Below are 18,149 nucleotides of genomic sequence, written 5' to 3'. Positions count from 1 at the left end.
AGATCACACTGTCAACCAGGACTTAAGCTCAGTTTAAACATGTTGTCCCAGCCTTTCAGTCCAAACTTCTAAACCCTGCAACCGTCCTGGGTCAGTACTGGATTCAGCTCAGATCGGCACTGAACTAAAAATGTCCCATACTAAATTGTGACCCACATAGGTGCGATAATGCAGAACAAGCTTTGCATTTTAGACACAGAATCTTTACCTCAGTGTCACTGTGCCCCACGCAATTATTACCAATAATTCAGCATCTTTTGGACTGAACTCAAGAAGTCACTGCTGTATTGGACGTGGCATATCTCAGAAAGGCTTTTAAGTTTTCAATGGATTCACTCGTCATCATAAATCATTGACCAGGTATATCACAGAAGACCTGATTAATTTTTCAGACTCTTCAGTCAAAACTACATGTGGCAAACTACAAAAAAAAAAATCACATAATTTCCCAGTTAATGACTGTAACGTCACAATTTTTTTATGCAAGGTTTGCCCTGGGTGACGGAACAACATAGTAACTTCTCAGACTGATTAGGCCACATCCCATTCCTCACAGGCCACGGCCACTTCAGTGTTTTGCCTTTTCCCCGTAGGGGGGCCTTGTGAGTTGTCCTCTGTCTCAGTGTGAAGCTGCCAAGTCAAAGACGCACAGCCACACCCACACCCACTTGTGGATGTGATTTCTACAACTGAACAACGAGGTTGAATTTTTGAGGTGGCAACAGATTCCCATCACAGCAACCCTAACTGGTTAGCAAGATTTGGCCAGGGAAAGTGAATGAATAAAACTCTACCTTCCCTCATCAACTACTGTCACTGCCCATTGAGCAAGGCACTCCCCAGCTAATCCAGTGGATCTGCTTGGTGGTAGACTAAATAAGTGGATCTGCGTAAATTTGAAGCAGTGTGCAGCTAAAAGACAGCATGCATGTTTCCCTTGATACGAAATCTTGCTGAAACAGATGCTCACTTATGCTGTTGTTCATACCTGTATATCTTTATTATACTGGTCCATCTCAGCCAGTTTAGCAGCAGTTTCTTTCTCCAAAGCTTCCAGCTGCTCTCGCAATTTTCGACAAGATCCATTCTTCTCTATAACGTTCAGCTTCAATGTGGACATGGTGGAAGCTGCAGACAGTAAATAAAGTAGAAAATACTAGAGTTGGAAGGACTTGAAATTGCCTAGTCTGGAACTACCCCACCCCACCCCCCCAGTTAACTGATAAAAGGCTATTTTACAAATCTATGGCACATCCTTACATTTACATTCTCATATTGTAAATATTATTCATTCATTTTTCTGGTGTTATTCTGCATACATTTTCTCTGCTATGTATACTCTATTTTCACTTTGCTGTGTCACATTTATTGCTGCAACAAACCATTTTCCCCTGGGGAACATTAAAGTTTCATCTTATCTAAACACCATCCACCCATCTGTCTATTTGTCTATCTCTCTATCATATGGGACATTGCTGGGTTCCATTTATTCATCCCTCTGTGAAGTCAACTCCATTTGTTGAACCACTACTAACCTGGTAAGTTATTCAAAGTCATGTTTTTGAGTTTCTCCTGCAATCTCTTCTGCTCTGGAGTCAGTTGGGACAACTTCCTCTGGAACTCCTGAGCCACAGGAAATGCATCATCAGGAAAAAGAAATGCATCATCGGCGAGCAACGTGACAGTGAATAATGACAGAGGAAGTAATGACGTGAAGAAATTAACACACACTCCTCAAAACAGCGAAGGCCAGTGCAAACATAAAACTGTTTAACACTTCATAGCCATTTTGCCATAGCAAATGCTACAGGCACATTGTTGTCATAGCTACATCCCTTCTTTATATTTTTGTAAAATGCTTTGCAATTTGTCCAGAGAGACGCAGAAGGAAAAAAATTAAAGCATATTCAGTTGTGATGATGACATAAAAACATTAATCTGAATAATTGTGAACCAGCTTTCACTCAAATTTAGACAAACTTGCACATATACACACCTCAAGCTGTCTCTGCAGCTTGTCAATATCCTGTCGTCGTGTCTCTTTCCGTTGATTGGTCAGATCCAGCTCCGTCTTCTGGACCTTCTTCCTGGCCTGGGTGTCACGCAGTCGCTCTGAAATTTGACGATGCTTGTTTCCCTGAGAGAGAGAGGGAAAGAGAGCGAGAGAGAGAGAGAGGGGGCAGGAAAGAAAAAGGTGAAGTAGGTGTGAGCGGAAACCGTGAAAGTGGAGATCGGGTGTGATATAGAGAAACTGTTTCTCACATCCATATCTCACATCCATTTTAGCCTCATAACTTGACATGCTCCCCTGATGTGTGTATTTGTCAGGGGCCACTGGGCAGAGATTCAGGGGCACAGAAAAAATAGCGACAGTACATCCATGTGCATCTGATATGTTGCACGGAGTAAAAGCCGTGTCTGTCACTACTCACCACAGCCTCCAGCTCCATCTCCAGACTCCTCTTCTTGGCTTTCAGTTGGATGATGTCATCCTGCTCCTGCTCCCTCTTTATCTGCAGCTCGCCACGCCGCCTCCTCTCCAACTCCTCTTTCCTCTGACGCTCCAGCTCACGCTGTGCAGCCTGGAACCAAGTATTAGTATTTGGTAGTTTAAAAAAATGCAATAAAACTATACAGGCTCATTATTTTACATAAAATTTTAATGTCCATAAAAATACATATTTGTAGCAAGGAATTTCCAAATTTGTTAATTAAGTCTATGTAATAAAGACACTGAATATTTTATATTTTATTCAAAAAATTATCTAGGGTTAATTTGAATTTTAAATGAAAGTTTCAGCAAGAAAGGTGTAACCTACATGGTGTATAAACGTTTAAAATATTTATGTATATCTGTCATTACGTTTGTTGTATTTGATGTACTGATTATTTGTGATTCTGTGGATACATGGCACTTGTTTTGCAGGTCAAATTTCAGAGAAACTGAAATTCAATTATACTGAATATTGCAGGATTTTTTTTACTATTTTTTTTCATGTTTTACTAATTCTTTTATTTATTTACATACTTATTTATTTGTATGTTTTAACATATAAGCTGTTTTTATAACACTTATTTCTCATTTATTTTAATGTGTTCTTTTACCTGCTCAAAGCACTTTGAAATGCCAATGCGTATGTAATGTGTTTTAGATAAACTTGCTTGCTTGCCATTATATTATATCATATTGTAAATCTGAATAAATCTGCTCCGCCATCTGTTCAGCTGTGACACACTGCATATCCTCAGATATTGATATATCTGTAATGAGCCAATATCGGCCAATAATTAGCCAGTCAATATAATGGAAATACAGAACATACAGAGGTATGCATACAGTTTTCCGTCTTCCCCTCTCACCTCTTTTCTCTCTATCTCCCTCTGTCTCTCCTCTTCTTTCTGCCTCTCAAGTTCCCTCTGCCTCTCCAGCCTCCTCTCCTCCTCCTTCCTCCTCCTTTCCTCTGCCTCCCGGGCCTCCCTCTCTCTCCTCTCTCGCTCTTCCCTCTCCTTCTGGGCTCGTCGCTCCTCCTCCCTCCTCTGTGCCTCCAGCAGCGCCTGCCGTCTCTTCTCCAGCTCTGCGTTCCCTCGCTCCAGGTTGGCTTTGAATTTATCCTCAAATGTCACTGCAGAGACACAAACAAACAGTTTCATCATGCCGGTGTTTATTGTATGCAAGTTTAAAGATGTGTTTGTGTGCACTAACACAACAGTTCAGTATTTACTTTGGGGAAAATGTGATGCATAGAAGTTGAAAATGAAATATGAAAGATTTAATCAACTGAAACATTTTTTTAGTAGTAGCACAACTCTGCCACCAAACTAGAATCAAAGGCAAGAATATTACCCACTAGTGTTAAAGGAAATAGAAGGTGATTCAAAAATAATATTAAATGTTAAACCACTGCAAAACACAAGGCCTTATAGGCCTTTAGGGAAAAATCCACCCTTAAACACACTGACACGTTTTAAAAACAGGGATTGGCAACTCACATTAAGTTTCTGGTGATGTTTTGGTGTTTTAGGGAGCAATGCAGTTTTTACGATGGTAAATTCCCCAAACAGAATGTACATAGAGAGAGGCTCCAGCTACAATGAAGCTTAATGAGAGAGCACATGTAGTGCTGAAAATTAGTAAGTCAACAAAGAAACCCGCGCTGATTAAAATTTTAAGGTTGACACTGAAGCCTAGCAGTTAACACTTCTGTTTTAAGTTGTTGAATTTTTTTTAGATATCACCCACTGATGTAAGTGGATAAATCTTTACCCAGGTATCCATGAAATAACAAAAATACAACATCAAACAACAAACAGGACCAGAAAATCCATGTAAATTGCCAGTCCTTTAAGTCTAGGGGGTGCAAAGTATCTTGTGTGTAAGGTGATAGTGTATAGTTATTATTTAACTGTTTGCGGCAAGTATAATCAGCAGCATAGAGAGTTTGTGGTTTTTAGTGGTGGCCATGTTGGTTACACAATCATGATGCATAGCCGGCACTTGTGCCAGCTCATCTTTGATTGCAAGTTAGTTCTGTTTTGCTGAGAGGAATGCTTCACATGGTACCACAATAAAACCTAGCCAAACTGTATTAGTGTCTTTGATAGTTTAAATACAGACTGTTGGTCTTGGTCTTCTGTGGAGGTTCAATGTCCAAGTCATCAGTCATAGCAGAATAGAGAGAAGAGCTGGATCCATTTACCGCTCCCCTGAAATAAACATTGCAAATCATTTATTTGAACACACATTACACAATATTCAAGTATTACATAAAGACAAACATGAGTATAACCCATATTTAATGCTTCCAACATTTTCAGACACAACTGGGCGTCTAAAATTTTATAGTCAAACATGCATTTTTAGGGCTACATACCTCTGTGAGGGCGGTACCAGTTCATTTGGCAGTGTTAATGGCAGTGGTTGTCCACTCTTGGCCATGTCCACCAGGTGCATGGCCAGGATAAACTCCTCAGCTTTCAACTTGCCATCCTTATCCACATCTGCTAGGGTCCTGAGAGGAGAGGAGAGGAGAGGAGAGCTTGATTCATATTGCAAATGACCAGTGACAATTTTAATTACTTTTTTAAAAATTTCAACATTTATATTTGACCGGGTTTTGCTCACTCAAACACTACAATCCTAATGTTAAGTATGAAATTTCCCCCCTCCTGCTCACTGGACAGTGTCTTGCAGAAATAGCCTGTAGAAGTCAAGTCAGTGGATTTCCCCTTCCACACACTGTTGACTATAAACAAAACATTTCTAGCAGTTTGCTTCGGCCTCAGTGTTAAAAAGTATTTTTAACATGCAGGGTTTCACCCACTTTTTTCCAAGAAGGTCTTCAGGACCCCCAAGGTGATGTGGCGACACAAACCTCTGTACTGCTAAGTGACACTGACCTCTGAAAACAGGGGAGATATTCTTGCACAAAAAGCACCCCAAATACTCTCTGCTATCCCACATGCACACACACATGCACACACGCACACGCACACACACCCCCCCACACACAAACACACAAAGACATACACACACGCACATTAACACAGAGGAAGTAAGTGTTCTCACCAGATGGAGGCCAGCTGTGTCTGAGTCAGCATCGTGGTTGCCATGGCACCTCTCACCTGCTGACCTGGAAACAACATTAACGGTCTGTCACAAATGTGAACTCAGTTATGACATAGGTGTGTGGATGTTCAGGAGGGGTGTGGCGGAAAGAGGTGTGCATGTGTTTGAGGGCTGTTGTGGGTCAATATACTCAAGCAAATTATTTTTTATTGACTTAATACAAATGAGTGCCGTGTGTAAAGATGGCAGCTTCTGCAATCACTGTGGCTGATTTCCAAGGTTTCCAAGTTGCTACATGTCCTTGTGGAGAATATGTTTCCCAGGTTTTCTCAGAGACAGAGAGGGCATCTTTCCAATTTGAGATAAGTTGTGCGCTTGAGGCTGTGCCATCAGTTAAAATCACAATGGAATGAAAAAAAATAACAGTCAGTTCTCTAGGTGATTCTCCTTGTGATAATATACACCTCATCACATTACATTAAAGAAAGAAGATGCTCTACAAACATTGTATTGTAACTTTAGAAGACCCATCTATATTTATTTTCCCCAGCTGTTTTTTTGTGTTATTTGGTCCTGGCATAATGTGCCGTTCTAGAAACATACATTTGAGCTTCCTGTTCACTCTTGTTTGCCAAGTCAAAGTACTGCAGTACTTAGCTGCACGTGCAGCTGAACTGAGTGTGTGTGCATTAAGTGTATGCATGATTGCCATTACTCCGCATAATGGCCATTTTAAGAGAACAAGTCTGACAAGTCTGGCAGTTAAAGGGTGAAAAAGCAAAGGCACAGCTGGCAGAGAGGACTGCATGTGTGTGTGTGTGTGTGTGTTTGTGTGTGTACACACAATATGTCTGAACACACCCACAGCTGATGCAGACACAGGCATCACAGACAGTGAAAAATGAGGGAGGTGACCATCATGAAGGTGGTGACTGCTGTTCACTAAGCCCCAACATCCACACCTGCATTCCAGACACAATTTGGCTTAGGGATGACACACACAAACACATGCACACACACACACAACACAGAGAATCCTACCAGTGAGATATCCAGTCATCTGTTTATCCAAGGTGTTGAACTGCTGTCTGTATTTGAGTCTGGAGGCCTGGGGCACAGCCCAGTCGCTGGGACCAGCAGGCTTTGGGGACAGCATGGAGGGGGAAGATGAATTGGAGCTAAAAGAGAGAGACCATACCTTTAGTGGATTAGCAATATAATGTACAAACCACTGGGAAGACGTGTGTCTTTGATGTGGGGAATAAAAAGACATCCATGTGTGCTACTTTCATGGGTTAGGGTTTATTGTGTGAATAAAATCAACTAAATAAAAGAATAAAATGTCCACAGCTACACAGTATGTGTGTTCTTTTGTGTGTGAATATGTGTGCATGTGTGCTACCTGCTAGATCCTAGGTCAAGCAGCGACGAGGCCTTGTTTATGCCACTAGAAGAAGCTGGAGACGAAGAAGAGAAGCCCAGTGGAGAGGAGGAGTAGGTGGCAGACAGAGGGACGCCTGGAGACACAAATGTAAACAAAAGGACAGACATTCACAAATCCATGCATTTGTATTGTTGTATGGACATTCTGTGCCTTCTCTAACCCCTAACCATGAAATACCCAGCCATATCAGTGCCTTTGACTGCAAAAAATAAATTGCATATCAGTAGCACAATTTTCAAAAGGGGCAAGGAGCCTCGAGATGGTCAAATAATATCATGTAGTATCAAGCTATTCAATTTCTCAAGGGCCTGATCCTGCCCTTAACTTACTTCTACTAGGAAACAAACTCAGAAAAACTGTAATTATGCTTTCAATCCCTATATGGATAATCATGCTACTTGTGTTTACAACAGTCCTCCAAAAGGCCACGGGAGAGACACTGTTCAGTACAACATAAAATCTGTGTCATCGGTTTTACAGAGGTGAAAAATAAACATTTATAGCTGTAAACAGAAGTGGGCTAATGTTTTGTTTAGTGTTACACCCTGTTAAATTACAAAATGAGTAACGCTACTTATTTTTTCTAGTTTTAGTAGACTAGTAGCATTGTGTGTTGCTCACTAAGGCTAATTACTCAATGAAAACGAAAAAAAAAAAAAAAACACTTCATATAAAAGCTCTCTTCAAATCATGGTTGTATACATTTGGACCACAGGTTCAACTTAAACAACCTTGTGTAACCCCCATCCTAAAAAAAAAAAAAAAAACAGACTCTCCCTGCTGCTGTGTGTAATCCAGTCACTGCCGCCACCTTGTCAAGGAGAGAGAGGCTATTTGTATGGAGATGAGACGGGAAGACCTGACTCTGCAAAACAGCACCAGGCTGCACTGGTCTCTCTCTCTCTCTCTCTCTCTCTCTCTCTCTCTCTCTCTCTCTGTGTGTGTGTGTGTGTGTGTGTGTGTTTTCCTCTCCCTTTGTGACTTCTCAAAGAGTGATATTTTCATTAGGTCCACTCCACTACAAATTATGGCTTTCCTGTAAAGTGCCTTTATGCTAAACATATAGAGGATACACATCTGGCCAAACATGACTACCGGACACTTAATCAACAGCCAATGTATAGACTTTTCCATCATTGTCTTAAGAATTTATTAAAGGAATACGCCAACATTTTGGCCAAAATACCCTTTTCCGAGACCCAGACCAAAATAATATAAAATAAATCTCCAAAAAACTCTGAAGTTCTCTTATTTATACACTGTATCGTGTGTATTTGAAAATACATGTCTTGGAATAAAAAAACAACAAACAAACAAAAAAACAAAAAAACAAAAGTAATTTCAGGAGAAACTATAACCTCTGAACACATTTATCCTTCCATCTATCACAGTGATCTGCACACCGCTGAAGGTATAGGAAGATCCGGCACAAAGTAATCCCTCCTAGACTAATAGAGCTAGGCTAATGACTCCCATAGACATCAAGTTTTTATGCTAAGCTAACAGGAAATGCTACCAACTAGAACCGAACCACTGGACATACAGAGGCGAAAATGGCATCGAACATCTTGTCTCAGTCTTCGTACATCAGAAAAAGCATATTTTGCCCAAACCATTTGATTATTCCTTTAAATTCCCAGATTTTGCTGTCTCAAACAGACTTTTCAAAATTCCATGACTTTCCAGAAGTTCCATGTCCTGTGGAAAGCATGTGTTGTAGTTACTATTATTAGATAACAGCAAAATTAATCAAAGTTATTTTCCTGGGCAGCCTCTTAAGGGCCACAGGGGTAAAGTGGCTGCTTTAGAGCATCAACAGACACTTTAGGATTACTGCACAGGTTGTCTGTCAGAAAAAAAGCAAACAAGGAAACAAGAATCATCTTTACCAGGGGCCAGAGGTCCCGCGAGCATAGGCTGGAGGATTCCCAGGTTGCCATTTGGCAGTGCAGCGTTTCCCATTGTGGGCATCAGGGGCCTGGTGGGGGTGGAGCCTATAAGAGGGCTTAGGCCTGTTGCTGTGGGAACCAGAGGGGTGAGCGTTGACATAGGGGTCATAGGCGAGAGCCCAGGGGTTGTCATGGAGATAGGGGTCAACATGGCAACATTTGTCCCTGGCAACATGGAAAGGTTAGGCATGGAACCCATACCTGGTGGAGACACACACAATAAACTCATATGAAATAAACAATTAATTAAACACACAAGACACAAAGACACCAATTTTCTTCAACAGAGGCACTACACTAAACAGGATTTTCAGTGGTGAAACCACAACATCTATGCAGCCTGCTTACAAGTTAGCTCTCTACAACTGTACATCTCACTTTTAGTAGTCACCAGTCACATACCGTATTGTGAGTTGGCCATGGAGGAGGTGGTCGGCTTGAGGCTGGGAACAGAGACCGGAGGCTGCTTCATGATGATTGGCAGCGCTGAGGGAAGAGGTGTACCCTGGAGTTTCAGCTTTATGAGCTTCATGGCAATGGAAAACTCCAACCTGTCCATCTTCCCATCTTTATTCATATCAGCCAGAGCCCTGAGCGAGCGAGCGAGCGAGCGAGAGAGAGAGAGAGAGAGAGAGAGAGAGACAGAGCGAGCGAGAGAGAGATCCTTTTACTTCACATTATTACTGACAATTTTCCAAAATGCACCATACTATTACTATTTTGAAGTCTTCTTGCTCTCCAGGCAGCCATACCTTTTCATTAATTTTGTTACAATACAAAAATCAACTTGCCAAGACAAGAAACTTGCTTCTTGAGATAGGTAATCCATCAGAGTGAACGTCCCACCAGGGTTTATTTTTGTCACAGTTCCTTTGTTGCTGCATGGTAATTCAGTTTAAAGTCCACACTGAGTTGTTCAAATGCTGGTGTGAAACTTTGGCATCCAGAATATCAAAACTTGCTGCCAAACAGAAATGTACTCATGCATTGCTTGATCAGAAATCAATACCCAGTTAGACAATAAACCACAAACATGGGCATCATGAAAAGGATGATGTGGTTTTGGCTGCTTTATGTTCCACTTTCCAGGTCTTCCAGATCTACTTTCTCACTCAAACAGGCTTGCTTTATGTGATACTCTTTGAGCCATATTTATAACTTCAAGTTCATGTTTTAGTTAGAACTATGATTTTGAGAGTCAAGGTAAAAACAAAGATTTGTGTTCTACAGCGGAGCTTCCGGTGAACCCAAGTGTCAGAAAATAGACTTATATTGAGCAGAAGAACATATACAGCCAAATATTGTACTAAACTACCATATCGCTTTAAGGTTTTGTGGCTTACGTATGGATTACAGGGAACCATAGTTAACAATTAATGGGTCAATCACTTGAAAATCTGTGTGTGTGTTATGTGCATTTCTCACCATATCTCAGCCAACACAGAGGCGGGCAGCCCTGATTGCAGGAAAAACTTCCTTGCCTGCTCCCCTAAAGAGAGAGAAAGACACAGATAGAACAATAAAAGACAACGACAAGGACAACTGACAAGGAAGATGTTCCCTATACAAAGAAAAATCTCAACGCTCTACTTCTTTCTTTCCTGAAAAACTAACAGAAGTTTCTGTCTGCCATGTTTGTTTGTGCATGTAGGTGTGTGTATTTGTCTTAATCAATTCCCATTTAAATGTGTCAGTGTTTGCATGTGGTTGATTAGTTATGTGAGTATATAGATTAGATTTACCATTACTGATCCCCGGAGGGAAAATTCAAATGACAGAGCAGCAGTAGCAGGTGTTGACATCAAAGTTAAAGCAAGAAATTAACAAAGTAAGAAATTTATGTCCTATGTTTTTCCTGTGTCCCTATAGGAATAGTTACTCCTACATCCCTGTAAGAAATAAAAAAAAATGCAATATCTATATACAAAAAAGGTAGAATAAGGTAAAATAGGAGTAGGACATGTGCAGCATCTGTGTGTATATAGTATATTATGTACATGTGCAATGGCTGTGTGTATGCACTGCATGTTGAAATCCAACAAGCTGTGACCGAGCCACTACAGGGTATTTTAGCTGATTGTAGATCCTGCTTCTGAAGCAGAGCACACTTCGGCTCAGCATTCAGGTACACTGTATCTATGTGTATGCATGTGGTACTGGTAGTGAAAAAGCTTGTATAGTGCTCAAAAGTATGTGACTCAGGGCCTTATTGTGAAACAGCGTGGTGCACTGTGACCATGATGCATCACACTTTAGGGTTATACGATTATGAAATATTGTATCTGAAAAATTGTAATCTGTGGTGTGTGTGTGTGTGTGTGTGTGTGTGTGTGTGTGTGTGTGTGTGTACCAGAGACGTAGCCCATTGATGGGGTGAGGGTGTCAAACTTCAGGTCATGTTTGTCCCTCTCCTCCGGAGAGATGGCCCATACACTGGGACCACCTGGAGCCAAAGAGACACACAGAGAGCAGAGGAGGCAGATGCACAGAGGTGGGAGGGGAGAGGAGAGAGCAATGGGGCAGCAGGAGACAAAGTTGGATAAGAAAAGGGTAGAGCAGCAGAGAGGGGGGAGGGAGAAAGTCAGAGGAAGAGATTAAAACACAGGACAAAGACAGGGAGTTGATTTTAGATGATTCTTTTATCCTTTTTTAAGATAAACCACATAGGGAAAGTAATAACGTTCTACAACTGAAACTGAAAAAAAAATTTAATTATCCACTTTGCATGTGTATTTATAAATAAATATATGACAGATTTTAAGGTCTGTACACATGTACAGGAACAATGTGATCACACACTGGATAACAGACTATCCCAAAATCAGCCTCCATGGTTGTCAGGTCTGTAGAATTGGCTGATGTTGACAAAGTGATAATGGAGGTCAGTGTTGCCGGTGATGCTGTGTCACTTTGTTTAGACAGGAGAGCAGAATGAACTCACACTTTCACTTTTATTTACCCGGGCTAGGCTGACTACGCCCCACTGACTCCATAGTAATCGCCCCAGTCAGACTCATACACACTGAACTGATGCAACTCTTTCATTATCATCATCGTCATCAAAACACAAGTGACAAAGCATGTAAAGACATGGAAGCAACACCAAAATAACCTCAAGACAACAACATGTGTGTTAAGACACATTCTTGGAAGCTGGGTTAGGGTTAGGGTTAGGGTACCACCACAGTCTTCTGCTGCTGGTCTCTGTTAAACTTCACTGAAGAAGCTGCGGTTAAGTTATGTCGGAGCATGTATCAGAGCAACCCAGTCGCCAGAACAGAATGACACTATTTTACATTTCTATAAACCAACAAATATGTCGAAAGGTCAATGTTTCTGCACCAAAAGTACACTGCATATCAATATTTAGACTTATAGCCAATGTGGTGGAAAAACTACTTGGTTAAGGTTAGAAAAAGGTCATGGTTAAGGTTACAAAACGTTAGTTAATACTGGCTAGCTCACATTAGCTAAAAACGAACACGGCATTCGCTTTACGCGGGACTCAAACCCCGGTTTGCAGAAGCAAAGTCCTGTCGAATGTTGTGACATCTGCCACCCCACCTCCATCCTAACATGGCATTTTTCTCACACTTTACACTACATAATGAGAATTGAAAACGTGGCATTTCAATGTATACTTTGTTTGCAGAAATGTAAAAATCCAACATGTTTTCCTGGTGACTGGGCTGATCAGAGTCACAAATCAGTGAAGATTTTAGGGGAAGATCACCAACAAAGTAATTGTAACGCACTATCACAGAGTTAAGAGGGGTGGACTTGGGCAGACAGACACAGACAGACAGACAGACAGACAGACAGACAGACAATGATGCAAAGTATCACTATAGCTAGCACAGTATTGGCCTTAGCAGATGTGCTGAGCCATAGTTCTGCTGCAAAACACTCAGCACTCTATACACATACAGACACACAGTTCTGCCTCCCCTTTACACACACACACACACACACACACACACACACACACACACACACACACACACACACACACACACACACACACACACACACACACACACACACACTGCAGTAGTCTTACCATTCATGTTTGCAGGTGGCAGACACAGAGAGGGGAACTCCCGGCGGCGTCCTCAGCTCCTGGTCACAGCCATCTGCAAAACACACAGTCACAGTCCGCTCATCAATCAATACTGCAGCTCAGGCAGGACAGTGCTGTCACTGACTGGAGGGAGAGCAGAGAAAGAAAGAGAGATTCTGGTCAGTCAGCAGAGTTGAACAGGGCTCCTCCTGTTCTCTTCAGTCAGAAGCCCTCTGGCCACGTCCCAAACCTTTTTACACGCTACTCCATCGCTGGGATGTGTTCCAATACTATCCCTGCTGGCTCTCTAGTGGCAAGAGACCAGTGCAATACTAAGTGCTCAAGGCAGACTGACAAAAAAAAAAAAAAAAAAACATAAGACAGATATAAATCTATTAAAAGGAACAGTTTACAATTTTGCGAGATATTGCCAGGCAGAATGTTAACATATGAGGTGTGGATACACTTTTTAATGTGTTAATGTGAATAGTTTTGATATCAAAGGCTGTAGTGAAGACTTGTTTGTAATTATAGGACTTTTCCACTCAATATGCAACCGTTTACCCTCAGGAGACTTGGACACGTTCCACAGACTAATTTTGTTGTCAAGACCCACCGACTTCGGTTGTTTGAGGAGGGCTGCTACTGAGCTGCACTACCTATCTCGTTGTGTGCTGAAGAAACAAAGACACCTCACCTGTGTTTCAAACAGCACAGGGGTGAGTAGACAGTGACAAAGTTTTCACTTCTGGATGAACTGTTCCTTAAGCTTAAGTACAACAGAGTGGGGATTATAGTGTGTGTGTATCCATGCTTTGTCAATCACTGAACAACTTGGTAAGTTTCCTACACAGCCCTTGAACTTCACATTCCTCACAGAGCCCCCCACCCCCAGCAGGTAGAGGTGTGCAGCACTGTGTACAGACAACAGAGCCAGCAGGGCAGATAAAGGCTCTGTTGACTTCCTGTGCCTCTCACCATTTCGTGTCAGAATGACTTAGAAACTACATTTTCCTGTAGCAGCACATTCAATTACATTTTTTACTATTGGCAGGGATCCCAAAATTTTCAACGAGTTATTTTGGTGGGTCCCAACATGACCATGGGTACCACCAAAAACATAAGTTTTGGGCAAAAACTCCTAAGAACACCCTGAGAACAGGCAAGTGAAGGCACACTCGAAGAAGATTTGAAGTCATTCTGTGTACGACTGACAACAGCAAAACTGTAAATGTGGAAGATGCCAAAGCCACAGATGTGATTTATTTACAACTGTGGCGCGGTGAGGTCAAAAATGAGATTGAGGATGTTAGAAAAGCAAGAACTGAGAAGCGGAAACAGTGCAGTCACGTTGAAGAAAACCGGTAGGTTGGCATGCGTTTCTCTCAATTACTACCCGAAGGATGCTGATCAAATGATCTTTTAATCACTTGTGTTTTCAGTTGCTCCTGACTTGTTTATAAAATGGCAAGGGAGATAGTTTCACGTTGCATTTAACCAATCAGGTATGTTGAGCCTTAAAACTCCCAACAGTCCCTGGTACCAGAGATTGTTCCTGTGGTTGAAAAGGAGTATACATCTTGATAGTTTGGGTACATTGCTGACAAAAGACCACTGATTTGTACCATGCATGCCTGATCTATCACTGCAGCACTGCAATGCCTGCTGAAACTGAGTCACTGGCTATCAAATTTAAAACATTTTTTGACCGTGAAATCTTTAGTCTGAGCTTGTAGTACAGCAGCTGACAGTGTGTGACAGATAAACAAGAGCTTACATATATTTCAAGGATTTGGTTTGAATTTTTGATATTTGTAAATATCAAGTTTTAAAGCTTTGTCTGGATATATGCAAGGTCACACAAATTGCTGATCTTATCTTCAATTCAATTTTTTTTGGAAACCACACTGGAAACAATATGAAACACACTCTGGTGTGCATATTCATTGTACTACTGCCATTCTGAACACCTGTTTCCTCCATGGCTATCTGTCTGCCATCAGCCAGTCAGAGTCACATGATGAAGTCGGAGGAGGAAACGGAGGAGAGGCATTCCAATCTCTCCACTCAACACTTCCTGCCCAGTGACTTACAGATACAAGCATTTCCCGGTCCCATGGTCAGGTGACAGGAAGTGATGGTGGCTTTTTGGCAGAGGGGACAGCTTTGATGTCTCCACAGAAAATGACTCAGTGTCAAACACAGGGTTTAAATTAAGTTACTGTAGGGCCTACTGGGTACAAGATGTACAGACTGACAAGTGATATTTAGACGTTTTACTGACTTGTCAGCTGATATGAAACTATGTGTAAGAGTACAAGAATAAGTCAGGATAATCTGAGATAAAAGGGATACAGTGTGAGAGAGATAGAGAGACAACAGTGTGCGGTTTCAGTGAATGTGGTGTAACAACTAACCGATGCTCTTACGACAGGAGAAAACAGGAAGGCAGAGCTAGTCTACTGCCTGCCATCTGTCGCTCTCCTTGCCTCCTTCTACGCTCCTCCTGGGTCAGTTCCTCCTCTCCTTCTGTCTCTCCCTTCATCCACCCCCGCCTCAGTTCCTGACCTCATTCGTTTTTGCTCGGCCCATTAGTATCTACACATTGATGACTGTTTATGGGAGTCTCAGTTTTAAATAGCTTAGCCTACAATTTTTAAAATTTAAAAACAAAACAAACAAACAAAAAAAAAAAACAGATGCACATTTCTGCGTGTGAAAGTCCTGACACACATGAAGCAGGATGGCGTTCATTTGTACCAGATAAATGATGATGGACGTGGGTGGATTGTCCAATCGGTTGACAAAAATCACCTGAAAGCCATCTAATCAGAGAATGACGTAAAATGAATGCAACTAACTACTAGGGCTGGATGATATATGGACATTATATTATCACAGATATAGTCTCATATCTCATGATATGAGACTACATATTGTCTGGGACTTTGGATATTTTAATACAGTGAACTTGACAGAATAGTTGGTTTAACAGTAGTTAGTTTAGTCTTCATATCCACATTATATCCACATTGTCCTGTGTGTTAATATCTTAAGAAAGTACTAATAGTCATCTCTGTGATATTATCATAATATAAATATGGAGGTATTTGATCAAAGATATGGTGATATTTGACTAGTGGGCAGGATATGAAAGCAGCAGGGCTGTGGTACTGGAGGGCCACCACTGAGAACCACTGACCTAAGACATTCATTTGATCCAGGACAGGTCTCTGTGCTGTGCTAACCTTGACCACTGAGTGGAATATGAGACATGGCTGCACAGAGCACTGCGGCATATCTCCCTCAACTGTTTTACAACAGTGCAGCACAACCCTGGTAAATTTCCAGCCCTGGGAAAGTTAGATTTAATAAATTTAAATGGATTAATGAAGGACAGAGAATTATATACAGGCCACCAAAGAGACTGACACACATTTTCTATTCTTCAAGGTGAACCAACCAACTGACCTGTCTGACTGAGCGCTTGAGTCAGTAGCCATCAGGCTTTGCAAACCTCATGCAAATACCATTTTGAAATCTCCCCCCAAACTACGCACACACACACACACAGATACACACACAGACACACACACACAGAGTAGGGGCCTTGAGCTGCTAAATTAACACAACAGGACACACTGACACAGACTGTATTTGCATGGTAAGTAGTAGAATCAGGCCTCACAGGGAAGAATAACAACAACATTTATCATATGGAAGCCTAGAGGACTCATTCCCAGGTGTTTGGAAGTATTTCACACCTGAGAAGCCTTGCATTGTATCTGAAAATACTTTAAACTCCCACCCAACATCCACAAGAGTAACTACATTTTGTAACAATGCAGGAGCCACTTTCCAAAAACCATAGAAAAGGAGGCTGGGAGGAGACACACACTGCAAGAAAGAAGCTACAAGTGACTATACAATCTTGAGAAAGTGATAGATCATCTTGACAGCATCATTTCTGTCATTCCTTTCACACTACAGATCTTTTTTGAGCCATAGGTCAGCTGTTGCTGGGCCTGCTGAATACCAGAGATAAATGAGACATAAGATACAGAGTTGTGTAAAAATTGAACCTTTTTTTTGAGTCTTTCAAAGGCCACACAATTTTCATAACCTCAGAGCCAATGGAAACTATTCAACACCCACTGTACAAGCTGGGCAATAGTGTGTAGTGAAAAAGACTGGAAGGTGTGTGCTCAACCCACTTTGACAGAAACCACTCTAATCTAGCATCCACCCTACTGAAGTATCCTTGGGCAAGAAACTGACTCTATACGAGCACCAGGGCTGCTGTTCAGTGAAACTGCACGCCACAGTATCACATGAATACGTGTGTGTCAGTGGCAGAATCAGTCGTTGATATGGTACAACCAAAGCAATGTCAATAAAATTACCATATGTAACCTACAATAAACTACAAAACCACATTATGCTGTATTTGTGGCATGCACATACATGCACTTCCAAAAGCCCTGAGTCACCTGAGTCACTGAGCCAGTCCACCGTCTCTGTGGAATGCAGTTTGACAGTTCTTTCCCCCTGTTCTTTTACTTTTCAAAGCTTGGATCCAAACAGAAACTACACAGCCACTTCCTGGCACCCAGACTCACCGTACTTTTTACTCGTCATGGGAGACCCAACAGAAACAGACATATGACTCACATGGGGCCCTAACTGGCAGTTTGGAAACACAGCTCTGACATAATCAACCCAGAGTGTAACCTGTAAGTAGAGAAAGTATGTACTCACTAACAGTTGTCAGCATTTCTGCAGGACAGTGTCACATGATAATACTGTTCCCCGAACTAAATCCACCACAAGCACTGTTGCACTATCATAATTTACATGAGTGCGACCTTGACATTATGAATGAATTATTATTTTCACCTCACCAGCCCTCATCACCATATGATAAGAGCAAAGTTTTGCTATAATGTCTTGACTTGTTAGCATTCCTCAAGCTAACTCTCAAAGGTGAACACTACAGAGAGCACTGAGAGAATCAGAGACAGCTGGCCTGGCTTATCTTCCACCATTGGTGAGTGAAAATTTACCAAACTGCTAGTCCATGTCCAGCAGCCTCTATTTGAAAATTCACACGTTTCACTGCTGTTCACCTGT

General features: G+C 41.6%; 1 protein-coding gene across 1 annotated transcript in view; it reads right to left on the bottom strand.

Annotated features, from left to right (window-relative positions):
- Positions 1 to 18,149, bottom strand: part of itsn2b (intersectin 2b) — a 52,335-nt gene that overhangs the window by 29,203 nt on the left and 4,983 nt on the right. Inside the window, exons 2-16 of the mRNA XM_030047176.1 lie at positions 13,020 to 13,092; positions 11,310 to 11,402; positions 10,385 to 10,448; positions 9,362 to 9,549; positions 8,900 to 9,160; positions 6,969 to 7,083; positions 6,608 to 6,744; positions 5,567 to 5,630; positions 4,872 to 5,009; positions 4,616 to 4,704; positions 3,361 to 3,623; positions 2,433 to 2,582; positions 1,997 to 2,137; positions 1,536 to 1,623; positions 989 to 1,128 (exon numbers count right to left, since the gene is read on the bottom strand). Coding sequence (XP_029903036.1) covers positions 989 to 1,128; positions 1,536 to 1,623; positions 1,997 to 2,137; positions 2,433 to 2,582; positions 3,361 to 3,623; positions 4,616 to 4,704; positions 4,872 to 5,009; positions 5,567 to 5,630; positions 6,608 to 6,744; positions 6,969 to 7,083; positions 8,900 to 9,160; positions 9,362 to 9,549; positions 10,385 to 10,448; positions 11,310 to 11,402; positions 13,020 to 13,026 — 1,938 coding nt within the window. The 5' untranslated portion in view covers positions 13,027 to 13,092. The remainder of the gene's footprint in view (positions 1 to 988; positions 1,129 to 1,535; positions 1,624 to 1,996; positions 2,138 to 2,432; positions 2,583 to 3,360; positions 3,624 to 4,615; positions 4,705 to 4,871; positions 5,010 to 5,566; positions 5,631 to 6,607; positions 6,745 to 6,968; positions 7,084 to 8,899; positions 9,161 to 9,361; positions 9,550 to 10,384; positions 10,449 to 11,309; positions 11,403 to 13,019; positions 13,093 to 18,149) is intronic.

This window comes from Myripristis murdjan, chromosome 3 (assembly GCF_902150065.1).
Source record: "Myripristis murdjan chromosome 3, fMyrMur1.1, whole genome shotgun sequence".
In the NCBI taxonomy this organism is placed as follows: Eukaryota; Metazoa; Chordata; class Actinopteri; order Holocentriformes; family Holocentridae; genus Myripristis; species Myripristis murdjan.
The sequence above is the reverse complement of the archived record's forward strand: the minus strand, read 5'-3'. Positions and strand labels throughout refer to the sequence as shown.